The sequence below is a fragment of the Cherax quadricarinatus genome, chromosome 92 (assembly GCF_038502225.1).
Source record: "Cherax quadricarinatus isolate ZL_2023a chromosome 92, ASM3850222v1, whole genome shotgun sequence".
Classification (NCBI taxonomy): Eukaryota; Metazoa; Arthropoda; class Malacostraca; order Decapoda; family Parastacidae; genus Cherax; species Cherax quadricarinatus.
Window position 1 is genome coordinate 2,623,431 of NC_091383.1, and position 22,838 is coordinate 2,646,268.

General features: G+C 39.5%; 1 protein-coding gene across 2 annotated transcripts; it reads right to left on the minus strand.

Moving 5' to 3' along the window:
• Positions 1–279: 279 nt before the first annotated feature.
• Positions 280–22,452, minus strand: LOC128698379 (Topoisomerase I-interacting protein). 2 transcript variants are annotated; one of them, XM_053790597.2, is made up of 5 exons: positions 22,335–22,452; positions 19,767–19,899; positions 16,711–16,850; positions 10,063–10,181; positions 280–7,522 (listed from the first exon to the last, which is right to left on the minus strand). In XM_053790597.2, exon 5 carries the CDS (start codon positions 7,510–7,512, stop codon positions 4,651–4,653), a length of 2,862 nt encoding a protein of 953 aa, XP_053646572.2. In that variant the 5' UTR covers positions 7,513–7,522; positions 10,063–10,181; positions 16,711–16,850; positions 19,767–19,899; positions 22,335–22,452; the 3' UTR covers positions 280–4,650. The 2 variants fall into 2 exon arrangements, with proteins under 2 accessions (XP_053646572.2, XP_053646573.2); XM_053790598.2 differs by lacking the exon at positions 10,063–10,181.
• Positions 22,453–22,838: the final 386 nt, after the last annotated feature.

Genomic DNA, 22,838 nt, shown 5'->3' on the forward strand with positions numbered 1-22,838 from the left:
TCCTTTCTTATGTTCTTAATACCCAAACGGAGCGGCACTCGAACAGCCTTCTGAAATGAATTAAGGTCGTATACCGAGGTTCCGCTGTATTCGATAAAAATAACACAGCTATTCTCATTTCTTGAGAAATAAAATGAATTTCTCAACCTAAAAAAATAAAATAGGAAATTTGAAGCCATTTATCCAGTAATGACAAATGTAACATCAAAAAATTCAAATTTTGGGAAATTTTCAATATTTTTAAAGGAAATATTCCCATGCCTAATTTTTTTTTGGGGGGGGGGGAAGGGGGGGAATAGGCTTAAATGGACAAAATAAAATGGCAATATTTGGACAACAAATAAGAAAAACATGCAATGTTACATGTAACTCAAAGTTTTAGATTCAACCAGTGGGTTAACCCTTTGAGGGTCGACAGGCCCTCTCCGAAACTTGTTCTCAGGGTCGGCCAAATTTAAAAAAAAAAAAATTTATTTTTTCTTATGAAAAGATAGAGAATCTTTTCCTGATCATAATGACACCAAAAGTATGAAATTTGATGGAAAACTTACAGAATTATGCTCTCGCGAAGTTAGCGGTCTTGACGATGTTTACGTATCGCCGATTTTGCCCACTTTGAGCCCTATTTTCGACCAATTCCAATGTACTAGTTGACAAAAATCATAACTATTTCGCTAGAACTCCATTTTTTCTATCGAACGAGTACAAGAAACCACCCATTTACTGATTTCAACTATCCAATAAAGTGGTCAGAATTTAGCAATTTTGCCAATTTCACACAAATTTCAAAAGATGCCAATTTCCAAACAGGGTCCAGAATAAACAAAAAAGACATTCCTGGCATTAAAATAACAAGTTCTCTGTTCGTTAGTTACATCCCCAGGCCACTCTTATATTTCTTTGGCTTTCCACTTTGAATTTTTATTCTTACAAAAAATAGAAGATTTACTGTTATGCAGACTACTGCATTAGTGTAGAAATGGTATAAATAATATCAGCGCACTTGTGAAAGAATATTAGACTCACCAGTTGACGTGTATTGCACGCTTGGCATGATTTGTTTACTTTTGAACTTTGATAAAAATCGAACATTTCTGCTACTTTGAGCTCAATTTCAAGGCACCTTTCATTGTAAAACCAGTCAAAATCACCTCAATTTCTGTAATATGTCTTCCATTCTATAAAATGAGATAAAGAAAACTAGAATACAACAATAAATACCATACGAAAATACAGTGCAAAGTCGCTGTTTTATTCCAAAAACACGGTCAAAGTTTTTTTTTTCTCATTACGCACTGTGTGCTGCAGGATTTTTTTTTATACTGCGCACACTGACCACATAGACCCATTCTTTCATATGTAGGCCTACCAGCTTTCTCTCACTAGATTTGAGGGCGCTAGAATTTAGGTGTACTAGTACGTCAAAAACCCTGGGTCGTAAGCCATACTAGTACGGCCGAAACCCTCAAAGGGTTAACTACTCATAATTAACCCACCTGGGTTAATAATGAATTAACCCACCTGTGTTAATAATGAATTAACCCACCTGTGTTAATAACGAATTAACCCACCTGTGTTAACGAATTAACCCACCTGGGTTAATAATAAATTAACCCACCTGTGTTAATAACGAATTAACCCACCTGGGTTAATAATAAATTAACCCACCTGTGTTAATAACGAATTAACCCACCTGTGTTAATAACGAATTAACCCACCTGTGTTAATAACGAATTAACCCACCTGGGTTAATAATGAATTAACCCACCTGTATTAATACCAAATAATTAAACTGTGGCCATTATATTACAAAGCTCTATGTAGCTGCCCAGTTATACAGTAAGCTCTTACAAAGCTCTATGTAACTGATCTGTTGCACAGCTTTTATAAAGCTCTATGGCGGTGCAATCGATAAATGCGATTGAAAAAGTATAATGAAAATTATATAACACGTGCTATATAATAGTCATGCTATACAAAAGAGCTTTATATAGAGCTGGCTCTATTAACTTGATGACTGATAAATCAGCTATCAATGCACTGAAATGTTACTGCCAACAATTAAAAAATTATCTGGCCTATGACAAAAATAAATCCAAATTTTGAATTCCCTGCAGCTTTTGAAAATTAATTGACCTTAGGCTTCTAAAAAACTTATGAACAAAAGAGTTTCTTCCAAAAAACAAATCTGGTGTGTAAAAAAATCCTTTATCCTTCAAAAACTTTGAAAAAAAAAACTGTATATTATAAAGAATTTATTTATTCAAAGAATCTTCGATGTTTGTTCTGACCATGTTGGATATTGTCCAAATTCTGGACAAAAATACGTCAGTTTTCTTATAAAGTGTCGCTGTAGAGTGAAATTTCTTGTAAATACGACTGAAAAAAATTGAAAACTGAATAGCAAATTTAAAGGCCAAAATGGTATATACAGTAGTACCTCGAGTTTCACACAGCTCCCAACTCGACCAATTATGTAAGTGTATTATTGCAAGTGCTTTTGTAAGTGTATTTTTGGAGGTCCGAAATGGACTAAGCTAATTTACATTATTCTTTATGGGAACAAATTTGTTCGGTAATGGCGCTCAAACAGCCTTCTGGAACGAATTAATTTCATATCCTGAGGAACCACCGTATATTCAATCCTGGATGCATTTCCTCTGTTTACAAAATTTAAAATCACATTGTACAGAGAAGCTTTATAAGACAGCTGACTGTATTTTTATAAAGCTCCTCAATATATAGTGATTTAGTGTGAATACAAATGAAAAATCTCCATGGAGGGAATGGGTTAGAAGCCTTCCTCTGTAAGCTGTGTGTGCTGTGAGAGGCGACTAAAATATCGGAAGCAAGGTGCTAGTAACACCATCTCCTGTATAAATTACTAAATACATGTACCAGCAGCAAGGGGCTACTAACACCTACATAAATTACTAAATAGCAGGACCAAGGTGCTAGTAATGCCTTTCCTGTGTAAATTACTAAATAGCGAGACCAAGGTGCTAGTAACACCTTTTCCTGTATAAAATACTTAATGTCCCCAGTGTTCAAAATAAACAGAACAATTGAAAAACTACATTCAGAATGAAATACCATATAAAATGATCACAGTACACAATACCATTCAATTCTGGATTATCTTTTTCAATCTCTTTTACAGAAAATCAAACTACAGTGGAACCCCAGATTTCGTCTGGTGCGGATATCGTACAATTCAGATTTTGACCACATTTTTGGGGGAAAATTTATCCCGGGTTTTGTACCTCCACTTGGAAATCATCCATATGAGACATGTCCGCCCGCCCAGGATGTGGCCACTAACACGTACGTGACTCAGTCTGCCTCTGTCACTTGTTCAGTGAGCAATACTTCACATGTTCATGGTGGTAGAGGGTGGTAGTGATGGTGGTAGAGGGTGGTAGTGATGGTGGTAGAGGGTGGTAGTGATGGTGGTAGAGGGTGGTAGTGATGGTGGTAGAGGGTGGTAGTGATGGTGGTAGAGGGTGGTAGTGATGGTGGTAGAGGGTGGTAGTGATGGTGGTAGAGGGTGGTAGTGATGTTGGTAGAGGGTGGTAGTGATGTTGGTAGAGGGTGGTAGTGATGGTGGTAGAGGGTAGTAGTGATGGTGGTAGAGAGTGGTAGTGATGGTGGTAGAGGGTAGTAGTGATGGTGGTAGAGAGTGGTAGTGATGTTGGTAGAGGGTGGTAGTGATGGTGGTAGAGGGTGGTAGTGATGGTGGTAGAGGGTGGTAGTGATGTTGGTAGAGGGTGGTAGTGATGGTGGTAGAGGGTGGTAGTGATGGTGGTAGAGGGTAGTAGTGATGGTGGTAGAGGGTGGTGGTGGTGGTGATGGTGATAGAGGGTGAGGCCTATGGTGATGTGACTGTGTTGCCATAGGGGCCCTTAGAAGTGTGGAGTTTCTGCGACTTGTTCCAGGCAAGTAATTGCAACTATCACACTCGTTCCAGGCAAGAAACTGCAACTATCACACTCGTTCTAGGCAAGGAACTGCAACCATCACACTCGTTCCAGGCAAGAAACTGCGACTTTACCTGTTCCAGTCAAGTATCTGGTAGAGACACTACACAGACCAACTTTATTACCCAGTAATACATCCCACACTTAGTGTGGCATAATAAAGCTCAACACTAATACAGTATATCCCAGTAAGATAGTCACGATAGTAAGTCAACAATGCATGTTGCAGTGTTGCATAAGAAAGATAAATTCACTGGGCAACACATGAGAATAAACACATGCTAAGTGTGTATTTTATTACCATCAGAACACTAGTCTCTGTTAATAGAGTAACAGGCATCTGTTTTTATGGTACAAGTCAATGTTTATGGGACAAAACCCAATGTATGGGACAAAATCAATTTTTATGGTACAAAATCAATGTTTATGGGACAAAACCCAAAGTATGGGACAAAATCAATTTTTATGGTACAAAATCAAAAAAGGACAATAATGTGGCACAAAATGAAGTTTTCTTTATGGAACAAATTTGAAATAATCCCAAAAGGAGAGAAAATTGAAGATGTTAATGTTAATTTCGTGAAATAAAAGCAAGTTCAATGTGGACAAATCTGCTAATGGCTACAATAACATGTTAAAATATTTAACAGGTTAAATTTATGCACTAATCATTTTAGAATGATGAATGTGCATCGCCTGGTGATGAATGTGGGCTGAATGGTGATGAATGATACCCCGAGAATGAGTACCTAACTGTCGACTGTTTTTTCTTCTTGTATTCATAGTCGGAGGAGTCGGAGCTCGACACGATTCTTTTTCTCTTCCTGGATCTTTTACAGCTCTGCTCCGATGATTCTGTGTCTGATTCTGAAGAACTTATCTTGTATGTGGCTTTTTTGGACTTGACCTTTCTCTTATGCTTGCTTTTCTTGCTCTTTTTGCTCTTTTCGGCCTTATGACGGTCCTTGGTCTTCCGCTTTCGTTTTCTACTGGAATGCTTAGATTTCGAACTGGTGTAGTCAGTTTTCCAGTCCTTGTAGCATGAGTCTTTGGAGTTGCTGGATGATTCTCTACTCTGGCTATCCCAACTCTGTTCCTGCCAGGATGATGTACTCTCTGTCTTGCTTGATGGGGGAGTCAGAAGGCGGTCAGAACTGGACCACGCTTCACTGGAACTATCAGAAACGTGGTAGTTGGTAAAACTGTTTCTTGTGCGAGTATCATGCCTAGAGTTCGATCTCAACGAACTTTTGATCTTAGAACGGTGATCCTTCCTCGCGTGTCTGCCCGATGAGTTCCGCTCCTTCAAAGGGGATTTCACCCTATGTCTAGAGTAATTGGAACTACAAGGATCATCTCTGCTCTTACTGGTGTGCTTTACTTTAGTGCCAGTCTTTTCTTCACATAAATGCTTCCTACTCTCTACATTCTGAAAATTAGAATCGCCATTTGAGGATACAAATGTATTCTTTTTCTCCGTTAATTTTTCATTAGAACTAGTCTTAATGTCTTTGTATTTACATTGCAAACTCTCGATATTTTGATAACTCGACTCATCATTTGAGGAAAGACTTATATTTACGTTTTCACTTTGTTTATCTTTCTTTTTCACACTTAATACTGGGTCAAGATTCTTCGAACTTTTATGCCACTTAAGTGAAATTTCAATGGAAGATGTCTGAACAGATTCTGAACGATCGTTCGAGGTGGAGGCTTCGACACTGGCTGATTCGTTGTCGTCACAGTAGCTGTGGTCTTCTTTAGCTGTTCTCCTGATGGAAGATCCACTACAACTGGGTTCGCTCAGCGGAAGAGGGAAGTTGGTCCTCTTGAGGGTTGGTTTCCTCCGCCCCTTTTTGTGTTGATTTGAAGAAAGATTGGAACTGCTGCTGCTGCCTTTGTCTCTAATAAAATCCTGGCTAATTTTTTTCTTCCAGTGATTATCTTTTTCTTTGAATGATGGTGTGTGTTGTTCAGCTCTGTCACTATCACGGAATCTCTTACCATGATGATGCTTCTCTTTAGATGATGCTTCGAGTTCTTCATCCTCATCACTCTCTAAGTCAATTATCTCTGGGGTCTTCTGTCTTTTTTTAACCTCTTCGATGACAATGCAGCTGTCGGACTGTTCACTGTCTGAGGACACCTCGGTTTTTAGTGTGCTGTTTGCATGTTGCTGCTGTGTTGCACGGTTTTCTTCTGATCTTGATGTTGATGCTCCCTCATTGATTGTGCTGAGGAAGTCTTTGGTACGGCCTAGTAAGCGAGTCATGCTGCATGTTTCAGGTGGTTCAGGATTGTGCGTCTCTGAAAAGTCTGGCTGCGTTGGCGTTGAAGGTACAGCCACAGCTGCCGACTGTTGCGTTGCTGGATATTCAGCATCATCACTTTCACTGCTAGAACTGGAACTTGAACTGGAACTGTCATCACTGCTGATCACAACAGATCCTTCCTGAGTTAAAGTCTCTACCCTCGCCACGAGTGCACCAGCTCCTGCAGGACCCTGGCGAGTCTCTACTCCAGAGTTAGCGCTCACGGGATTTCCGCGCATGTCCACCTCGACCACTGCATCGCTGTCATCCGAACTGCTGCTGCTGCTCTCATCTTCGTTAAAACCATATCTTGGGACGTATTGAGCTGCATTGTCGTGGCCAACCATGTCATAGGGGGAGAGAGCAAAGTGGTAGAATTCATGGACAAAGTGATTTGTGCGCCTTCCAAGATGCACTTGCATTGCACGTCGAAATTCTCGGGAATTGATGGAATATCTGACGATAAGATCCATGACTTCGGCAAGAACTACGCCAACTCTGGAGGATGGCAAAAGAGCTGCCAGCTCACGATTTACCCAAGGTACCAGGCGATGCGTGAGTGCAGGTTGTTCCCGATATAAATCGGGAGAGCTCTGTCGATAACTACCTGTAATATCTGCTATAGGCTGCACCCATACGTTGTTGAGATAAACACTGAGACGAAACATAGATGAACCCCTGAGATTGAACCTAGAAGGTCTACGTTCACGTGGACCAGAAGGAATGGCATCGGGAATGGCTTGGGGGCGCCCGGGATACAGATGACGCAGCGTAGCAGCGCCGGGAAAATTAGTTGTCCGATACCCAAAGAATCTACGCCTTTCCGCATCAAGAAACTCCTGAAAATTGGCGATTCCCTGGTTTCGTTCCGGTGGGTCAGGCCTCGGCACTTTCCATTCCTTATACTCACTTTCAGATTTGATGTCGTACATTATAATTGTAAAACTTAGTTTACAAAGAGGACAAACAGCTTTCTGTTTTGACCATTCTTTTAGACATACCAAACAAAAGCCATGTAGACAAGAATTAGCCACGCACTTGTCAGTGATATGGCTAAGACATATGGGACATGTGTCATCGGAAATGGGTGACCCTTCGCTTGGAGGTCTCTCTGGGGTACGCGAGCCAGAGGGACTCTTGTTGACAGATGGACATGTGGACATGCCAGACTCCATTGCTGTGTTGGTACCTGTGTCTTGCGCACTCTCGCTAGGAGACGACATTGCAGATCAACTGAAAAATTACGACTAATCAGCGATGAATAAAAATCATGAGAAATAAAAGACAAAAAGTTCACAAATAACCCACAATACCATGACTGGAACAATTCACAAATAACAATACTATGGCTGGAACAATTCACAAACACGCTGCGCACAGGTGAGAAAACAGGAAAACAGGTGTGGAGGAAGGAGGGGAAGTAAGCAGTAGTATTAATAGTAGTAGAAGTATTAATAGTAGTAGTAGTAGTATTAATAGTAGTAGTAGTAGTAGTATTAATAGTAGTAGTAGTAGTAGTAGTAATAGTAGTAGTAGTATTAATAGTAGTAGTAGTATTGATAATAGTAGTAGTAGTATTTATAATAGTAGTAGTAGTGGTATTAATAATAGTAGTAGTAGTACTAGTAGCAGCAGCAGTCAGTAGTCCATCCTGGACTATTGTAGTAATAGTAGTAGTAAAAATAATAACAGCAGCAGTAGTAGTGGTAGTTAGAAGTCCATTCTAGACTACCATAAAGTAACACTTATATGCTTAAATCCCATTTTCTTTCTAACTACAAGATAAACTGATAAATATGTTCACACGATGCATAAAATAAATAAATACTACCTATAAATGCTGATAAACATTCACGGATGCATGCCAGTGAATTATACACACAAACGACATATGCAATAAGCAGTGATGGGCACAGTTCTGCTAACCGCTAATTAGCGGAAGTAACTTTTTGTTTAGTGGATTAGCGTTTACGCTAACTTCGGAAATGCTAATCAATTACCTTCTGCTAAATAAAGTTCCACTAACTTTGAGTCTGCTACAGAAAAATCATACGTTGTTGGTAGTCAGAAAGCAATGCCTTTTCAAAGACGCATGTGTTTGCTCCTATCTGTTGTGGGCGTTTCTCGAACAGTCAGTCTGGCATGATATTGGGTGACTACGTGTAAACGTGATTTGTCAATGCAGCATCAGCAGCATCTGAGCAGCACTGTCATAGTCTTACAGTGTCAGCGATCGCTGGGGTGCGCTGTTACTTATCACTATGAACAGGGGAGACGTTTCTGTTCCGCACGAGGGTGTTGTTGAGGAGTCGGCAGTAACATATCGTTATCAGATTGTAGTGAAGGAAAAGTTACTTAACCCGTAAACGGTCCAAGCAGATCTATGTTCACATGCGTAGCGCTACAAAAGTAGATCAAAGTTTTTTACACATTTTCAAATGTAAAAAAAAAAAAAAAAGAAGATCTACTTTTTTTTACATAGTTTCAAATGTTGAAAAAACGTATATACAGTGGACCCCCGGTTAACGATATTATTTCATTCCAGAAGTATGTTCAGGTGCCAGTACTGACCGAATTTGTTCCCATAAGGAATATTGTGAAGTAGATTAGTCCATTTCAGACCCCCAAACATACACGTACAAACGCACTTACTTAAATACACTTACATAATTGGTCGCATTGGGAGGTGATCGTTATGCGGGGGTCCACTGTATACGTTTGGACCGTTTACGGGTTAGGTACAGTGCTCAAGTAGTTTTAATTGGTTGCTTCACAACACTGGTACTTATACACGAGTATTAACTCTTAAACGGTCCAAACAGATCTACGTTCACATGCGTAGTGCTCCAAAAGTAGATCTACGTTTTTTACATATTTTCAAATACAAAAAGAAAACGTAGATCAAAGTTTTTTTACACATTTTCAAATGTGAAAAAAACAAAAAGAAGATGTACATATTTTTTTATATACTTTCAAATGTTGAAAAAAACGTAGATCTACGTTTGGACAGTTTAAGGGTTAAAGATGAGTACTGTTTGCAACACTGTCCTTTCTATTAGCCTAAAAAATTTAGAAAATTTCACTTTTTATCAGTTTCCTTTATTTTAGGTTAATTTTGTCTCATTAAAACCTTATATTTTATTAGGAAACTCTCCATGTCTGTTCTAAAAGTCTTGAAAAGACCAAACAACTAGACCGAATCTGAATTCACGTCAAAAAGTAAGTGTCTAGCGTCTTCTTCTTCTTCTTTCAACGTACCAGCCGTATCCCACTGAGGCGGGGTGGCCCAAAAGAAAAAACTGAAGTTTCTCCTTTTAAATTTAGTAATATATACAGGAGAAGGGGTTACTAGCCCCTTGCTCCCGGCATTTTAGTCGCCTCTTACAACACGCATGGCTTACAGAGGAAGAATTCTGTTCCACTTCCCCATGGAGATAAGAGGAAATAAACAAGAACAAGAATTAGAAAGAAAATAGAAGAAAACCCAGAGGGGTGTGTATATATATGCTTGTACATGTATGTGTAGTGTGACCTAAGTGTAAGTAGAAGTAGCAAGACTTACCTGTAATCTTGCATATTTATGAGGTGTTTAGCGTCAGCTTCCACTAATTTTTTCGGCCATTTAGCGGTTTAGCTTTAGTGGAGCTAACGTTTTAGTTAGCGGATTAGCGGTTAGCCAAGCTAACTTTTTGGTTAGCTGTGCCCACCATTGGCAATAAGTATTAAGAGTATTAAATAAGTATTAAATGAAAGGAAGTGAGGAGAGGGCGTACCTCACCATACAGAACCCGCACTGAAGGTGGCACTGTCGTTGTTCAGTTCTCATAGAGCTGAAATCGTGAACGACTCTATACACATCATGCAGTACATGTCTTGCATGCCATACTGCACTCTGTAAAGGAATAATAATGGTAGTGGTAATAATAATAATAATAATTAAAGTGATAGTGATAATAGTAATAATCATAATAGTAATAATAAGAACATAAGAACGATGGAACACTGCAGAAGGCCTACTGGCCCATGCGAGGCAGGTCCAAGTCTCCTACCGGCTTAAGCCAATGCACCCAACCTAGTCAGGTCAGGTCACATTGACTTAAGGGAGGAACACGGCAACCGACCTGGTAGCACAAGATGTGATAATAGTAATAATAATAAAAGTAATAATAATAGTAATAACAGTAATAATAATAACAGTAATAACAGTACACAAATAACTAGCACATAGAAGAGAGGAGTTTATGACGACGTTTCGGTCCGACTTGGACCATTTACAGTGTGACTTTGTAAATGGTCCAAGTCAGACCAAAACATCATCGTAAACTTCTCTCTTCTATGTGCTAGTTATTTGTGTTTTGTTCCAGTCACGGTATTGTGTCTTTTTTGTTATTTAGTAATAACAGTAATAGTAAAAATAATAATACAATATTATAATAGCAATAATAATAGTAATACTACATAATAATAGCAATAATAATAGTAATACCATATAATAATAGCAATAATAATAGTAATACTACATAATAATAGCAATAATAATAGTAATACCATATAATAATAGCAATAATAATAGTAATACTACATAATAATAGCAATAATAATAGTAATACTACATAATAATAGCAATAATAATAGTAATACTACATAATAATAGTAATACATAATATTAATAATATAATAATAGTTATAATAATAGTAACATAATAATAATAATAATAATAATAATAGTAGGTTGGTAGACAGCAACCGCCCAGGGAGGTACTACCGTCCTGCCAAGTGAGTGTAAAACGAAAGCCTGTAATTGTTTTACATGATGGTAGGATTGCTGGTGTCCCTTTTTTTCTGTCTCATAAACATGCAAGATTTCAGGTACGTCTTGCTACTTCTACTTACACTTAGGTCACACTACACATGCATGTACAAGCACATATATGTATATATACACATCCCTCTGGGTTTTCTTCTATTTTCTTTCTAGTTCTTGTTGTTGTTTATTTCCTCTTATCTCCATGGGGAAGTGGAACAGAATTCTTCCTCCGTAAGCCATGCGTGTTGTAAGAGGCGACTAAAATGCCAGGAGCAAGGGGCTAGTAACCCCTTCTCCCGTATAAATTACTAAATTTAAAAAGAGAAACTTTCGTTTTTCTTTTTGGGCCACCCTGCCTTGGTGGGATACGGCCGGTTTTTTTAAAAAAAAAAAAAAAAAAAAAAAAATAATAATAATAATAATAATAATAATAACAATAATACAGCGGAACCTTGGTTTTTGTATGCCATAGTTTGTGTGTAAAACTATAGTTATTCTCTATAAAATGTATTTTTTGTTAATATTTTTGGGTGTCTGGAATGGATTAATTGAATTTACAGTAGACCGTTGTTTAACATGGTAGCCACGTTCCTGAAAATGCCGTGGTAGTTAAAACTGTGTTAGACAAACTGTAGAACTTATGGGAAAAATAGGGTTACGTTCCTGGGAGCCTCAAAAAGCCAAACAGCTTTTTTTTTAAAAACCAAACCATACCACGGGCGGGATTTGAACCCGGGGTCAGAGAGTCTCAAAACTCCAGACCATCACGTTAGTCTCTCTGACCGTGGGTTCAAATCCAGCATGTGGTATGGTTTGTTTGCAATCGTGTCATTACGATTTCGTGAGTAAGCTTTTTTTTAGACCAACAGATCTTACAAAAAAAAAAGTTAATTGTACTTCATTGTCGTGATGTATTATTTTGTTTTTACTGCTTAAGACTACAAATGCAACAGAAATAATAGTACAGTGGACCCTCGACTAACGATATTATTTCATTTCAGACGTCTGTTCGGGTGCCATTGCCGACCGAATTTGTTCCCATAAGGAATATTGTGAAATAGATTAGTCCGTTTCAGACCCCCAAAAATTCATGTACAAAAGCACTTACAAAAATACACTTACATAACCGGTCGAGTTGCGAGCTGATCGTTAGTCGAGGGTCCACTGTATTTCTTACCTTAAATTGTGGGTGCTGGTGTTTGTGGATGATTGTGGAGAGTGGAGGGTTATGTTGTGGCCCTACTGGGCTGAGGTGGATAGTAGAGGTTCTGGTACTCAAGTTGATGGTTGTACACGAGTGTTCATAAACAAGTCAAGTCAGTACGTCAGTTAGTCAAGTCAGTAAGTCAAGTTAGTCAAGTTAGTAAGTCAGTCAAGTTAGTAAGTCAGTCAAGTCAGTAAGTCAAGTCAGTCAAGTTAGTAAGTCAGCCAGTCAGTAAGTCACTCAGTCAAGTAAATCAGTCAGTAAATCAGACAGTAAGTCAGTCAAGTAAATGAGTTAGTAAGCCAGTCAGTAAATCAGTCAAGTCAGTAAATCAGTCAAGTCAGTAAGTCAATCAATCAGTAAGTCAATCAGTCAGTAAGTCAATCAATCAGTAAGTCAGTCAGTCAGTCAAGTAAGTGAGTAAACCAGTCAGTCAGTACTTCAGTCAGTCATCACACAAACTCATAATTACTCACATTTACCTAGCAGAGGATGGTCGGCGACGTTCCAAATTTTTTCCCCTCCCGCAAACTGAACCGTGTAAAGTGAATTCTCCGAAGTGTTGTACAAAAATAGTGCGCAAGTCTTCAACATTGCTATAACCAAAACATACCAAACAAAACCATGTTAAATGACGGTCTACTGTACATTATTTCTTATGGGAAATACAGTGGACCCCCGCCTAACGATCAGCTCCCAACTCGACCAATCATGTAAGTGTACAGTGGACCCCCGCATAACGATGGCATCGCATAGCGATTTTTCCGCATAACGATTACTTTTATCGCAAAATTTTTGCCCCGCATACCGATTAAAAACCCGCATACCGATTTTCGTCCGAGACGCGTCCAATGTGCCCTCAGCCAGCCTCACATGTGCCGCTCCGTCCCATTGTTTACCAGCCAGCCTCCGCGGTAACATCCAAGCATACACTCGGAATATTTCGTATTATTACAGTATTTTCGGTGCTGTTTCTGGAAAATAAGTGACCATGGGCCCCAAGAAAGCTTCTAGTGCCAACCCTACACCTCAAAGGGTAAGAATTACTATAGAGATGAAGAAAGAGATAATTGATAAGTATGAAAGTGGAGTGCGTATAGCCGACCTAGTCAAGCTGTACAAGAAACCCCAATCAACCATCGCTACTATTGTGGGCACCAGAAAGACAATCAAGGAAGCTGTTCTTGCCAAAGGTTCAACTGTGTTTTCGAAACAAAGATCGCAATTGATGGAAGATGTTGAGAGACTCTTATTGGTGTGGATAAATGAAAAACAGATAGCAGGAGATAGCGTCTCTCAAGCGATCATATGTGAAAAGGCTAGGAAGTTGCATGACGATTTAATTAAAAAAATGCCTGCAACTAGTGATGATGTGAGTGAATTTAAGGCCAGCAAAGGTTGGTTTGAGAGATTTAAGAAGCGTAGTGGCATCCATAGTGTGATAAGGCATGGTGAGGCTGCCAGTTCGGACCACAAAGCGGCTGAAAAATATGTGCAGGAATTCAAGGAGTACATAGAAACTGAAGGACTGAAACCTGAACAAGTGTTTAATTGTGATGAAACAGGCCTGTTCTGGAAGAAAATGCCAAGCAGGACCTACATTACTCAGGAGGAAAAGGCACTCCCAGGACATAAGCCTATGAAAGACAGGCTTACTTTGTTGATGTGTGCCAATGCTACTGGTGATTGCAAAGTGAAGCCTTTATTAGTGTATCACTCTGAAACTCCCAGAGCGTTCAGGCAAAAGAATGTCCTCAAGGATAATTTGTGTGTGCTGTGGAGGGCAAACAGTAAGGCATGGGTCACTAGGGAATTTTTCTATAACTGGTTACACCATGCATTTGCCCCCAATGTGAAAAATTACCTAACTGAAAAGAAATTAGAACTTAAGTGCCTCCTGGTGTTAGACAATGCCCCTGGTCATCCTACAGACGTGGCAGAGCGACTTTATGGGGACATGAGCTTCATTAAGGTGAAGTTTTTGCCTCCTAATACCACTCCTCTCCTGCAGCCCATGGACCAGCAGGTTATTTCCAACTTCAAGAAACTGTACACAAAAGCTCTGTTTGAAAGGTGCTTTGTAATGACCTCAGAAACTCAACTGACTCTAAGAGAGTTTTGGAGAGATCACTTTAATATCCTCAATTGTGTAAACCTTATAGGTAAGGCTTGGGAGGAAGTGACAAAGAGGACCTTGAACTCTGCTTGGAAGAAACTGTGGCCAGAATGTGTAGACAAAAGGGATTTTGAAGGGTTTGAGGCTAACCCTGAGAATCCTGTGCCAGTTGAGGAATCCATTGTGGCATTGGGAAAGTCCTTGGGGTTGGAGGTTAGTGGGGAGGATGTGGAAGAGTTGGTGGAGGAGGACAATGAAGAACTAACCACTGATGAGCTGCTAGATCAACTTCAACAGCAAGAGGCCACACCTGAGGAAATTGCTTCGGAGGAGGGGAGAGAGAAATTGAAGAAGTTGCCTACTTCAAAGATTAAGGAAATCTGTGCAAAGTGGCTTGAAGTGCAAACCTTCATGGATGAAAATCACCCTCACACAGCTATTGCAAGCCGTGCTGGTGATTATTACACTGACAATGTTGTGAAACACTTTAGGCAAGTCATAAAGGAACGAGAGGTACAGGCCACTATGGACAGATATCTTGTGCGAAAGAAGTCCAGTGACTCTGAAGCTGGCCCTAGTGGCATTAAAAGAAGAAGGGAAGTAACCCCAGAAAAGGACTTACTACCTCAAGTCCTAATGGAAGGGGATTCCCCTTCTAAACACTAACACACTCTCTCCCCTCCTCCCATCCCATCAATCATCACCAGATCTTCAATAAAAGTAAGTGTCATTTAATTGTGCATGCCTTTTTCAGTTTGTGTGTATTAAAATTAACATTTCATGTGGTAAAAAAAATTTTTTTTGATACTTTTGGGCGTCTTGCACGGATTAATTTTATTTCCATTATTTCTTATGGGGAAAATTCATTCGCATAACGATTATTTCGCATAACGATGAGCCCTCTTGCACGGATTAAAATCGTTAACCGGGGGTCCACTGTATTTTTGTAAGTGCTTTTGTAGGTGTATTTTTGGGGGTCTGAAATGGACTAATCTAATTCACAATATTTATTATGGGAACAAATTCGGTTTATAACGGCACTCAAACAGACTTCTGGACTGAAATAATATTGTTAGGCGGGGGTCCACTGTATTAACAAAAAGTACATTTTATAGAGAATAACTATAGTTTTGCATACAAACTAGGGCATACAAAAACCGAGATTCTGTTGTAGTAATAATATAATCTAAACTATCTTATTTGGGGACCTCTGCAAAGATAGTGATTGTGTGAATGATGGTGAGAGTGTTTCTTTCTTTTCTGAGTCACCCTGCCTCAGTGGGAGACGACTGAAGTGTTGAAAAGAAAAAGGTATGATAGTAATAATAATGACAGTTGATTCAGAGATTCAGAGGAGAAGTTGCAAAGGTTGGTGGAGGAATTTGAAAGGTGTGTAACAGATGGAAAAAAAAAGTGAACATACGAAAGCGCAAGGTATACCTGGAGTATACCCAGAGAAGGTTCGGGGAATCAATGCCCCTGCGGTGTGGTTCGAAACCGGGCTTCGTGGTGGATCAGGGTCTGATCGACCTGGTGTTACTGTTGGCAGCACGTAAATCGACGTATGAACCACAGCACAGCTGATTAGGTACTGACTTTAGGTGCCTGTCCAGGTGATGAGAGTAACAAATAGAGTAGGCAATGAATGATTGGATAATAAGCTGGAGGGAGGGAGGGAGGGAGGAAGAGAAGAGCATAAATCTGGGCTGGAAAGAGGGGTAGGGGTCACCTCAAGAAGGGATCAAGTGATGGGTTAAAGAGGCTTTGAGTATTATGGGCTTGGGCATCCAGCGGGCTCGTGTGAGCATGTTACATCAGTGAGAAGACGTATGATTTTTAATGCTTGATCTGATGGAGAGTGAGCAAGATGATACTTGTGAAGGATTCAGAGAACCAGTTAGCCAGACTTAGAGTCCTGGAAGTGGAAAGCACAGTGCAACGATCTTGCAGTGTAGAGGGGCATCTAGACTGTAATGTCAACATATATTTGGCAAGACAGTGATTAAATGATGGCAAATGTACAGTGCTTAATTCAATGTACAGACCTGATTCAAGGAATTGGAGCACAGGTCCAATATCTCAGCAGCATCAAGGAACCTTCCTTGAGGGAAAGAGGATTTATAATGTTTTTATGACTTTATTTACAAGCTCATAGCTTGTAAATAAAGTTAGGGCACGCCTCTGGCAAGACAGTGATGGAGTGAGTGATGGTAAAAGTGTTTCTTCTTTTTTAGGTCACCCTGCCTCAGTGGGAAGCAGCCAGTGTGTTAACAGAAAAAAATAATGTATCTTACTTGGAGACTGCAGAGAGATGTGCAACACTGTGGTTGATCATGCAAGATGTTGCAGTGCCTGGATCATCCAGTGTGTCCTAGTATCATCTAGTGTGTCCTGGCTGTATCATCTAGTGTCTTCCTGTATCACAACCATCCAGCTAAAAGCAATACATACATTAGTATTATACACACAAAGAATACACCAAGTCTGTGTGGTGATAAACCACTACTGACACATAACTTACAACACTGAAAATTAAATCAACAGAACTGTCAACATATTGACGGCTTGCAATGACGACTTATGCTATACAAGAGGATAATACAGTGGACCCCCGCATAACGATCACCTCCGAATGCGACCAATTATGTAAGTGTATTTATGTAAGTGCGTTTGTACGAGTATGTTTGGGGGTCTGAAATGGACTAATCTACTTCCCAATATTCCTTATGGGAACAAATTTGGTCAGTACTGGCACCTGAACATACTTCTGGAGTGAAAAAATATCGTTAACCGGGGGTTCACTGTATACACAAAACAGATTACTGAAGTATACAAAAATAGGACATACAAAAATATACTCACGCAGTTAAAATCGAATACTGAACAGGATTAGAAGTGTATATTTCAATAACAGACTTCATAAAATATATACAGGAGGCCGTTTGTATGGCTGTAAGTTTCACGAGCCCAAACGATAAAAAAAAAAAAATCACAGTCATAAAAAAGTCTGATAACGTGATTAAACTATTATATATTAAGTGCAGCAGGAACCCCCATATCTGTGGATTGAGCATCCACAGTTTCAGTTATCCGCTGTTTGCTGTGGTCCAAAAATACCCTTAATTTTGCTTAATAACGGCCCCCGAGTGCAAAAGAAGTGATGGTGGAAGTTCTTCAAAGTTTAAGAGAGGCCATAAAATGCTTCCCATCAGTAAAAAGGTGCTAATACCACACTTATTTTACATAATTTATTGATTAAGCTTTATCATATCTATGTATGTAAACAAAAAATGACTTATATACACATAAGGTTTGCTACTACTCATGGTTTCAAGTATCCACGGTAGATCTTGAAATGTATCCCTCGAGGATACGGAGAGATTACTGTACTCAATACGGCACTTTTTCTACTGATGGTAAGCACTTTAAGGCTTCTCTTAGGTTGTGCAAGACAGGTATACAATACCGACAACCACAGTGCTCTAAACACCACCTCCAAGGCTGAGGGACTGATTACCTCATCTTTTGTATATAGTTCTTCTGATTTCTAATTATGTCCAAGAATCCCATCTGGAGATGGGAAGTACAGTGCCTGCACTCTGAAGGAGGGGTGTTAATGTTGCAGTTTAAAAACTGTAGTGTAAAGCACCCTTCTGGCAAGACAGTGATGGAGTGAATGATGGTGAAAGTTTTTCTTTTTCGGGCCACCCTGCCTTGGTGGGAATCGGCCGGTGTGATAATAAAAAATAAAAAATCTGTATTGATAAAGCCACTGGATGGCGAAACGTCTACAATAAAGATAACTTGACGTGCTGTTGTAGTGTGAGCAAAGTAACATTTATGAAGGGATTCAGGGAAACCGGCAGGCCGGACTTGAGTCCTGGAGATGGGAAGTACAGTGCCTGCACTCTGAAGGAGGGGTGGTAATGTTGCAATTTAAAAACTGTAGTGTAAAGCACCCTTCTGGCAAGACAGTGATGGAGTGAATGATGGTGAAAGTTTTACTTTTTCGGGCCACCCTGCCTTGGTGACCACCCTGCCTTGGTGACCACCCTGCCTTGGTGACCACCCTGCCTTGGTGACCACCCTGCCTTGGTGACCACCCTGCCTTGGTGACCACCCCGCCTTGGTGACCACCCTACCTTGGTGGCCACCCTGCCTTGGTGGCCACCCTGCCTTGGTGACCACCCTGCCTTGGTGACCACCCTGCCTTGGTGACCACCCTGCCTTGGTGACCACCCTGCCTTGGTGACCACCCTGCCTTGGTGACCACCCTGCCTTGGTGACCACCCTGCCTTGGTGACCACCCTGCCTTGGTGACCACCCTGCCTTGGTGACCACCCTGCCTTGGTGACCACCCTGCCTTGGTGACCACCCCGCCTTGGTGACCACCCCACCTTGGTGGCCACCCTGCCTTGGTGGCCACCCTGCCTTGGTGACCACCCTGCCTTGGTGACCACCCTGCCTTGGTGACCACCCTGCCTTGGTGACCACCCTGCCTTGGTGACCACCCTGCCTTGGTGACCACCCTGCCTTGGTGACCACCCTGCCTTGGTGACCACCCTGCCTTGGTGACCACCCTGCCTTGGTGACCACCCTGCCTTGGTGACCACCCTGCCTTGGTGACCACCCTGCCTTGGTGACCACCCTGCCTTGGTGACCACCCTGCCTTGGTGACCACCCTGCCTTGGTGACCACCCTGCCTTGGTGACCACCCTGCCTTGGTGACCACCCTGCCTTGGTGACCACCCTGCCTTGGTGGCCACCCTGCCTTGGTGACCACCCTGCCTTGGTGACCACCCTGCCTTGGTGACCACCCTGCCTTGGTGACCACCCTGCCTTGGTGACCACCCTGCCTTGGTGACCACCCTGCCTTGGTGACCACCCTGCCTTGGTGACCACCCTGCCTTGGTGACCACCCTGCCTTGGTGGCCACCCTGCCTTGGTGACCACCCTGCCTTGGTGGCCACCCTGCCTTGGTGACCACCCTGCCTTGGTGGGAATCGGCCAGTGTGATAATAAATAATAAAAAGTTAACCAGATGTCGCACAAGTGTCTTAACTCTCAGCTTCTCTTAGGTTTTGAAGAACTGTCATCAACACTACTCTTGTGCTTTGGGGTCATTATTGAACAAAATTAAGGGTTATTTTTGGGCCACAGTAGACCATGGATAATGGAAACCCAATTTATGGATACAGGGGTTCTACTGTATGTGTAAAAACAGTCAAATTTTTATTCTCTTAAAACCACACTAAAAATAAGAGGCAAAGCAGCGGCAAATTACAAAATCTAGAATTAAAATACTGTATAAAATCTGAAACAAAAAAAAAAATGAGTAAAAGCAAGTTACCAAACAGGGAAGATGAATTCGGCATCGAAATTCAATCCAGCGCATCCATGTGTTGAGGCCACGACCCAACTGTTAAAATTTGGGTAAAACCTGAAGGTCGTCGTACCGCCACGTCTGGTGCAGAAACCCTAAGCTGCAACAATAAAGGAACTATATAAGATCAGCCTGATGTGGGTTTTACGCAAAAAAATGTGATGATAAGTCTATGAAATATGAATAAGAAATTCAGTAGTAATATTAACATGTGTGGATTAGTTTAAGTCAGGTAAGATATGTTATTTCATCCATAACATCACAATGATAACTTTCACACAAAAATCATAAGAAATGTCACTTTAAACACATAATGGAGGGAGACGGCCAGCATCTTATATTTTTTTATTATACAGTGGACCCCCGCTTAACGATCACCTCCCAATGCGACCAATTATGTAAGTGTATTTATGTAAGTGCGTTTGTACGTGTATGTTTGGGGGTCTGAAATGAACTAATCTACTTCCCAATATTCCTTATGGGAACAAATTCGGTCAGTACTGGCACCTGAACATACTTCTGGAATGAAAAAATATCGTTAACCGGGGGTCCACCATATACAGGAAATCCACACTTAATAACATACCTGTTTAACGACCACTCAGACTTCCGACCAGCTGTCCAACCAGTGTGCAACCCTAATATACAGTGGAACCTTCGTATATGACCTTAATTCATTCCAGAAGGCTGCTTGAGTGCCGTTCCGTTTGAGTATCAAACAAGTTCTTCCCGACCAATTCTCTGTTTGACTGGCTGTTATCACTAACCATCATAGGCCCCATGGGGACTTATTTATACAAATACAAATTATTATTATTATTATAATCAAGGGGGAAGCGCTAAACCCGGAGGATTATACAGCGCCTGGGGGGGGGATATGGAAGGCATTCAGGCTTAATTCGGGGAACTGGAGCACAGATCCAATTCCCTAAATCAAGAGCACCTCACCAACATCAAAGAACCTTCCTTGAGGGGATACAAAAAAAAAAAAAAAGCGAAGAAACAAAATCATTTACAGTAAAGTTCTAGTAGGCTGTATTTGTTCGGTCGAGCGCTGAGTTTTGTTCGGTCGAGCGCTGAGTTTTGCTCGGTCGAGCGCTGAGTTTTGCTCGGTCGAGCGCTGAGTTTTGTTCGGTTGAGCGCTGAGTTTTGTTCGGTTGAGCGCTGAGTTTTGTTCGGGTAGAGAGCTGGTCATATACCGAGGTTCCACTGTATATTAGAGATGATTTCCTCTATTCTGCTTATTACAGTAAACTACTGTATAAACATTTTAAAATACACTAAACGTGTTATAAATAATAAAAAAACATTAAAACATTATCTTAAGACGACACAAACGCACCACCAGTTGGCGCCGCGCTTCACCGACAGTTTGTTTACCAACTCTTAGGAACGGAACTCCGTCGTTAACTGAGGAGACGAGATATATATATATATAATATATATATATATATATATATATATATATATATATACATATATATATATACATATATATATATATATATATATATATATATATATATATATATATATATATATATATATATATATACATATATATATATATATATATATATATATAGAACACTAAACCCACAGGGGTCATACATCACCGGGATGATGGGGAGTAATGCTGATTTAATCCATTAAAAGACCAGATCTCCAATTCCTTTGATCAAGACCACAATTATAGACAATTATAAACCATATATATATATATATATATATATATATATATATATATATATATATATATATATATATATATATATATATATATATATATATATATATATATATATATATATATATATATATATATATATATATATAGCACAATTATAAATAATTATCTGCCACAATTATACATAATTATAGAGCACAATTATAATTATAGATCACAATTATAATTATAGATCACAATTATAATTATAGATCACAATTATACATAATTATAGAGCACAATTATACATAATTATAGATCACAATTATACATAATTATAGAGCACAATTATACATAATTATAGATCACAATTATACATAATTATAGAGCACAATTATACATAATTATAGAGCACAATTATACATAATTATAGAGCACAATTATACATAATTATAGAGCACAATTATACATAATTATAGATCACAATTATACAATTATAGATCACAATTATACATAATTATAGATCACAATTATACATAATTATAGATCACAATTATACAATTATAGATAACAATTATAGCCTCGTGTGACAAGTTATAGACACGTATAATATTAAATCCAAATTACCTCCCTATAATACAAACTCTGGGGCGACCACGTCAAGATTATACATAATTATCAACACACATAATTATACGCACCTGAGACAAATTATAGAACCTAAAATAACGGAAAATTAAAAAATAATTCACCCCAAAAAAACTCAAGTTGGGGATAATTAAGCAGAATTTACAGCAAATAAGTCAGACTAACACGTAATTATAGGCAATTATAGACAACCAGAGTAACTTATAGACGATTATAGCCACCTGGGAGAGTCCAAGTAGGCCTAAATGAGGCCTAGGGAGGTCAAATAAGGAGCAGCAGCAGCAGCAACACGACTTTGTTTACTTTTCTCTCTCAGGGGTAACATCTTACGTATTTTTTTTATATGTTAATAAGTAAATAAGGAAATAAGTAGGTAAGTAGGTTTATTTAGGCATAGGTAGGCTGAGTGTAATTATCGTTGGTTGGGGAAATTCAGGAGAATAATGAAAATAAATGTTTGGTAAAGTGGATTATTTATTCTGTATTTTTATCGTTATTTCTCGTTGTTTTTCTTATTTTTTCTTGTTATTGTTCTTATTTTTGTCTTCCCGTTCTTATTTTCTCGTATTATTGTTCTTATTTTATTTTCCTGTTCTTATTTTCTCTAGTTATTGTCCTTATTTTGTCTTCCTGTTCTTATTTTTCTTGTTATTGTTCTTATTTTTGTCTTCCCGTTCTTATTTTCTAGTATTATTGTTCTTATTTTACCTTCCAGTTCTTATTTT

Bases quoted from the DNA above. Each gene is read 5' to 3' on its own strand.
- LOC128698379 (XM_053790598.2), bottom strand. From the start codon at position 7,512: ATGTCGTCTCCTAGCGAGAGTGCGCAAGACACAGGTACCAACACAGCA.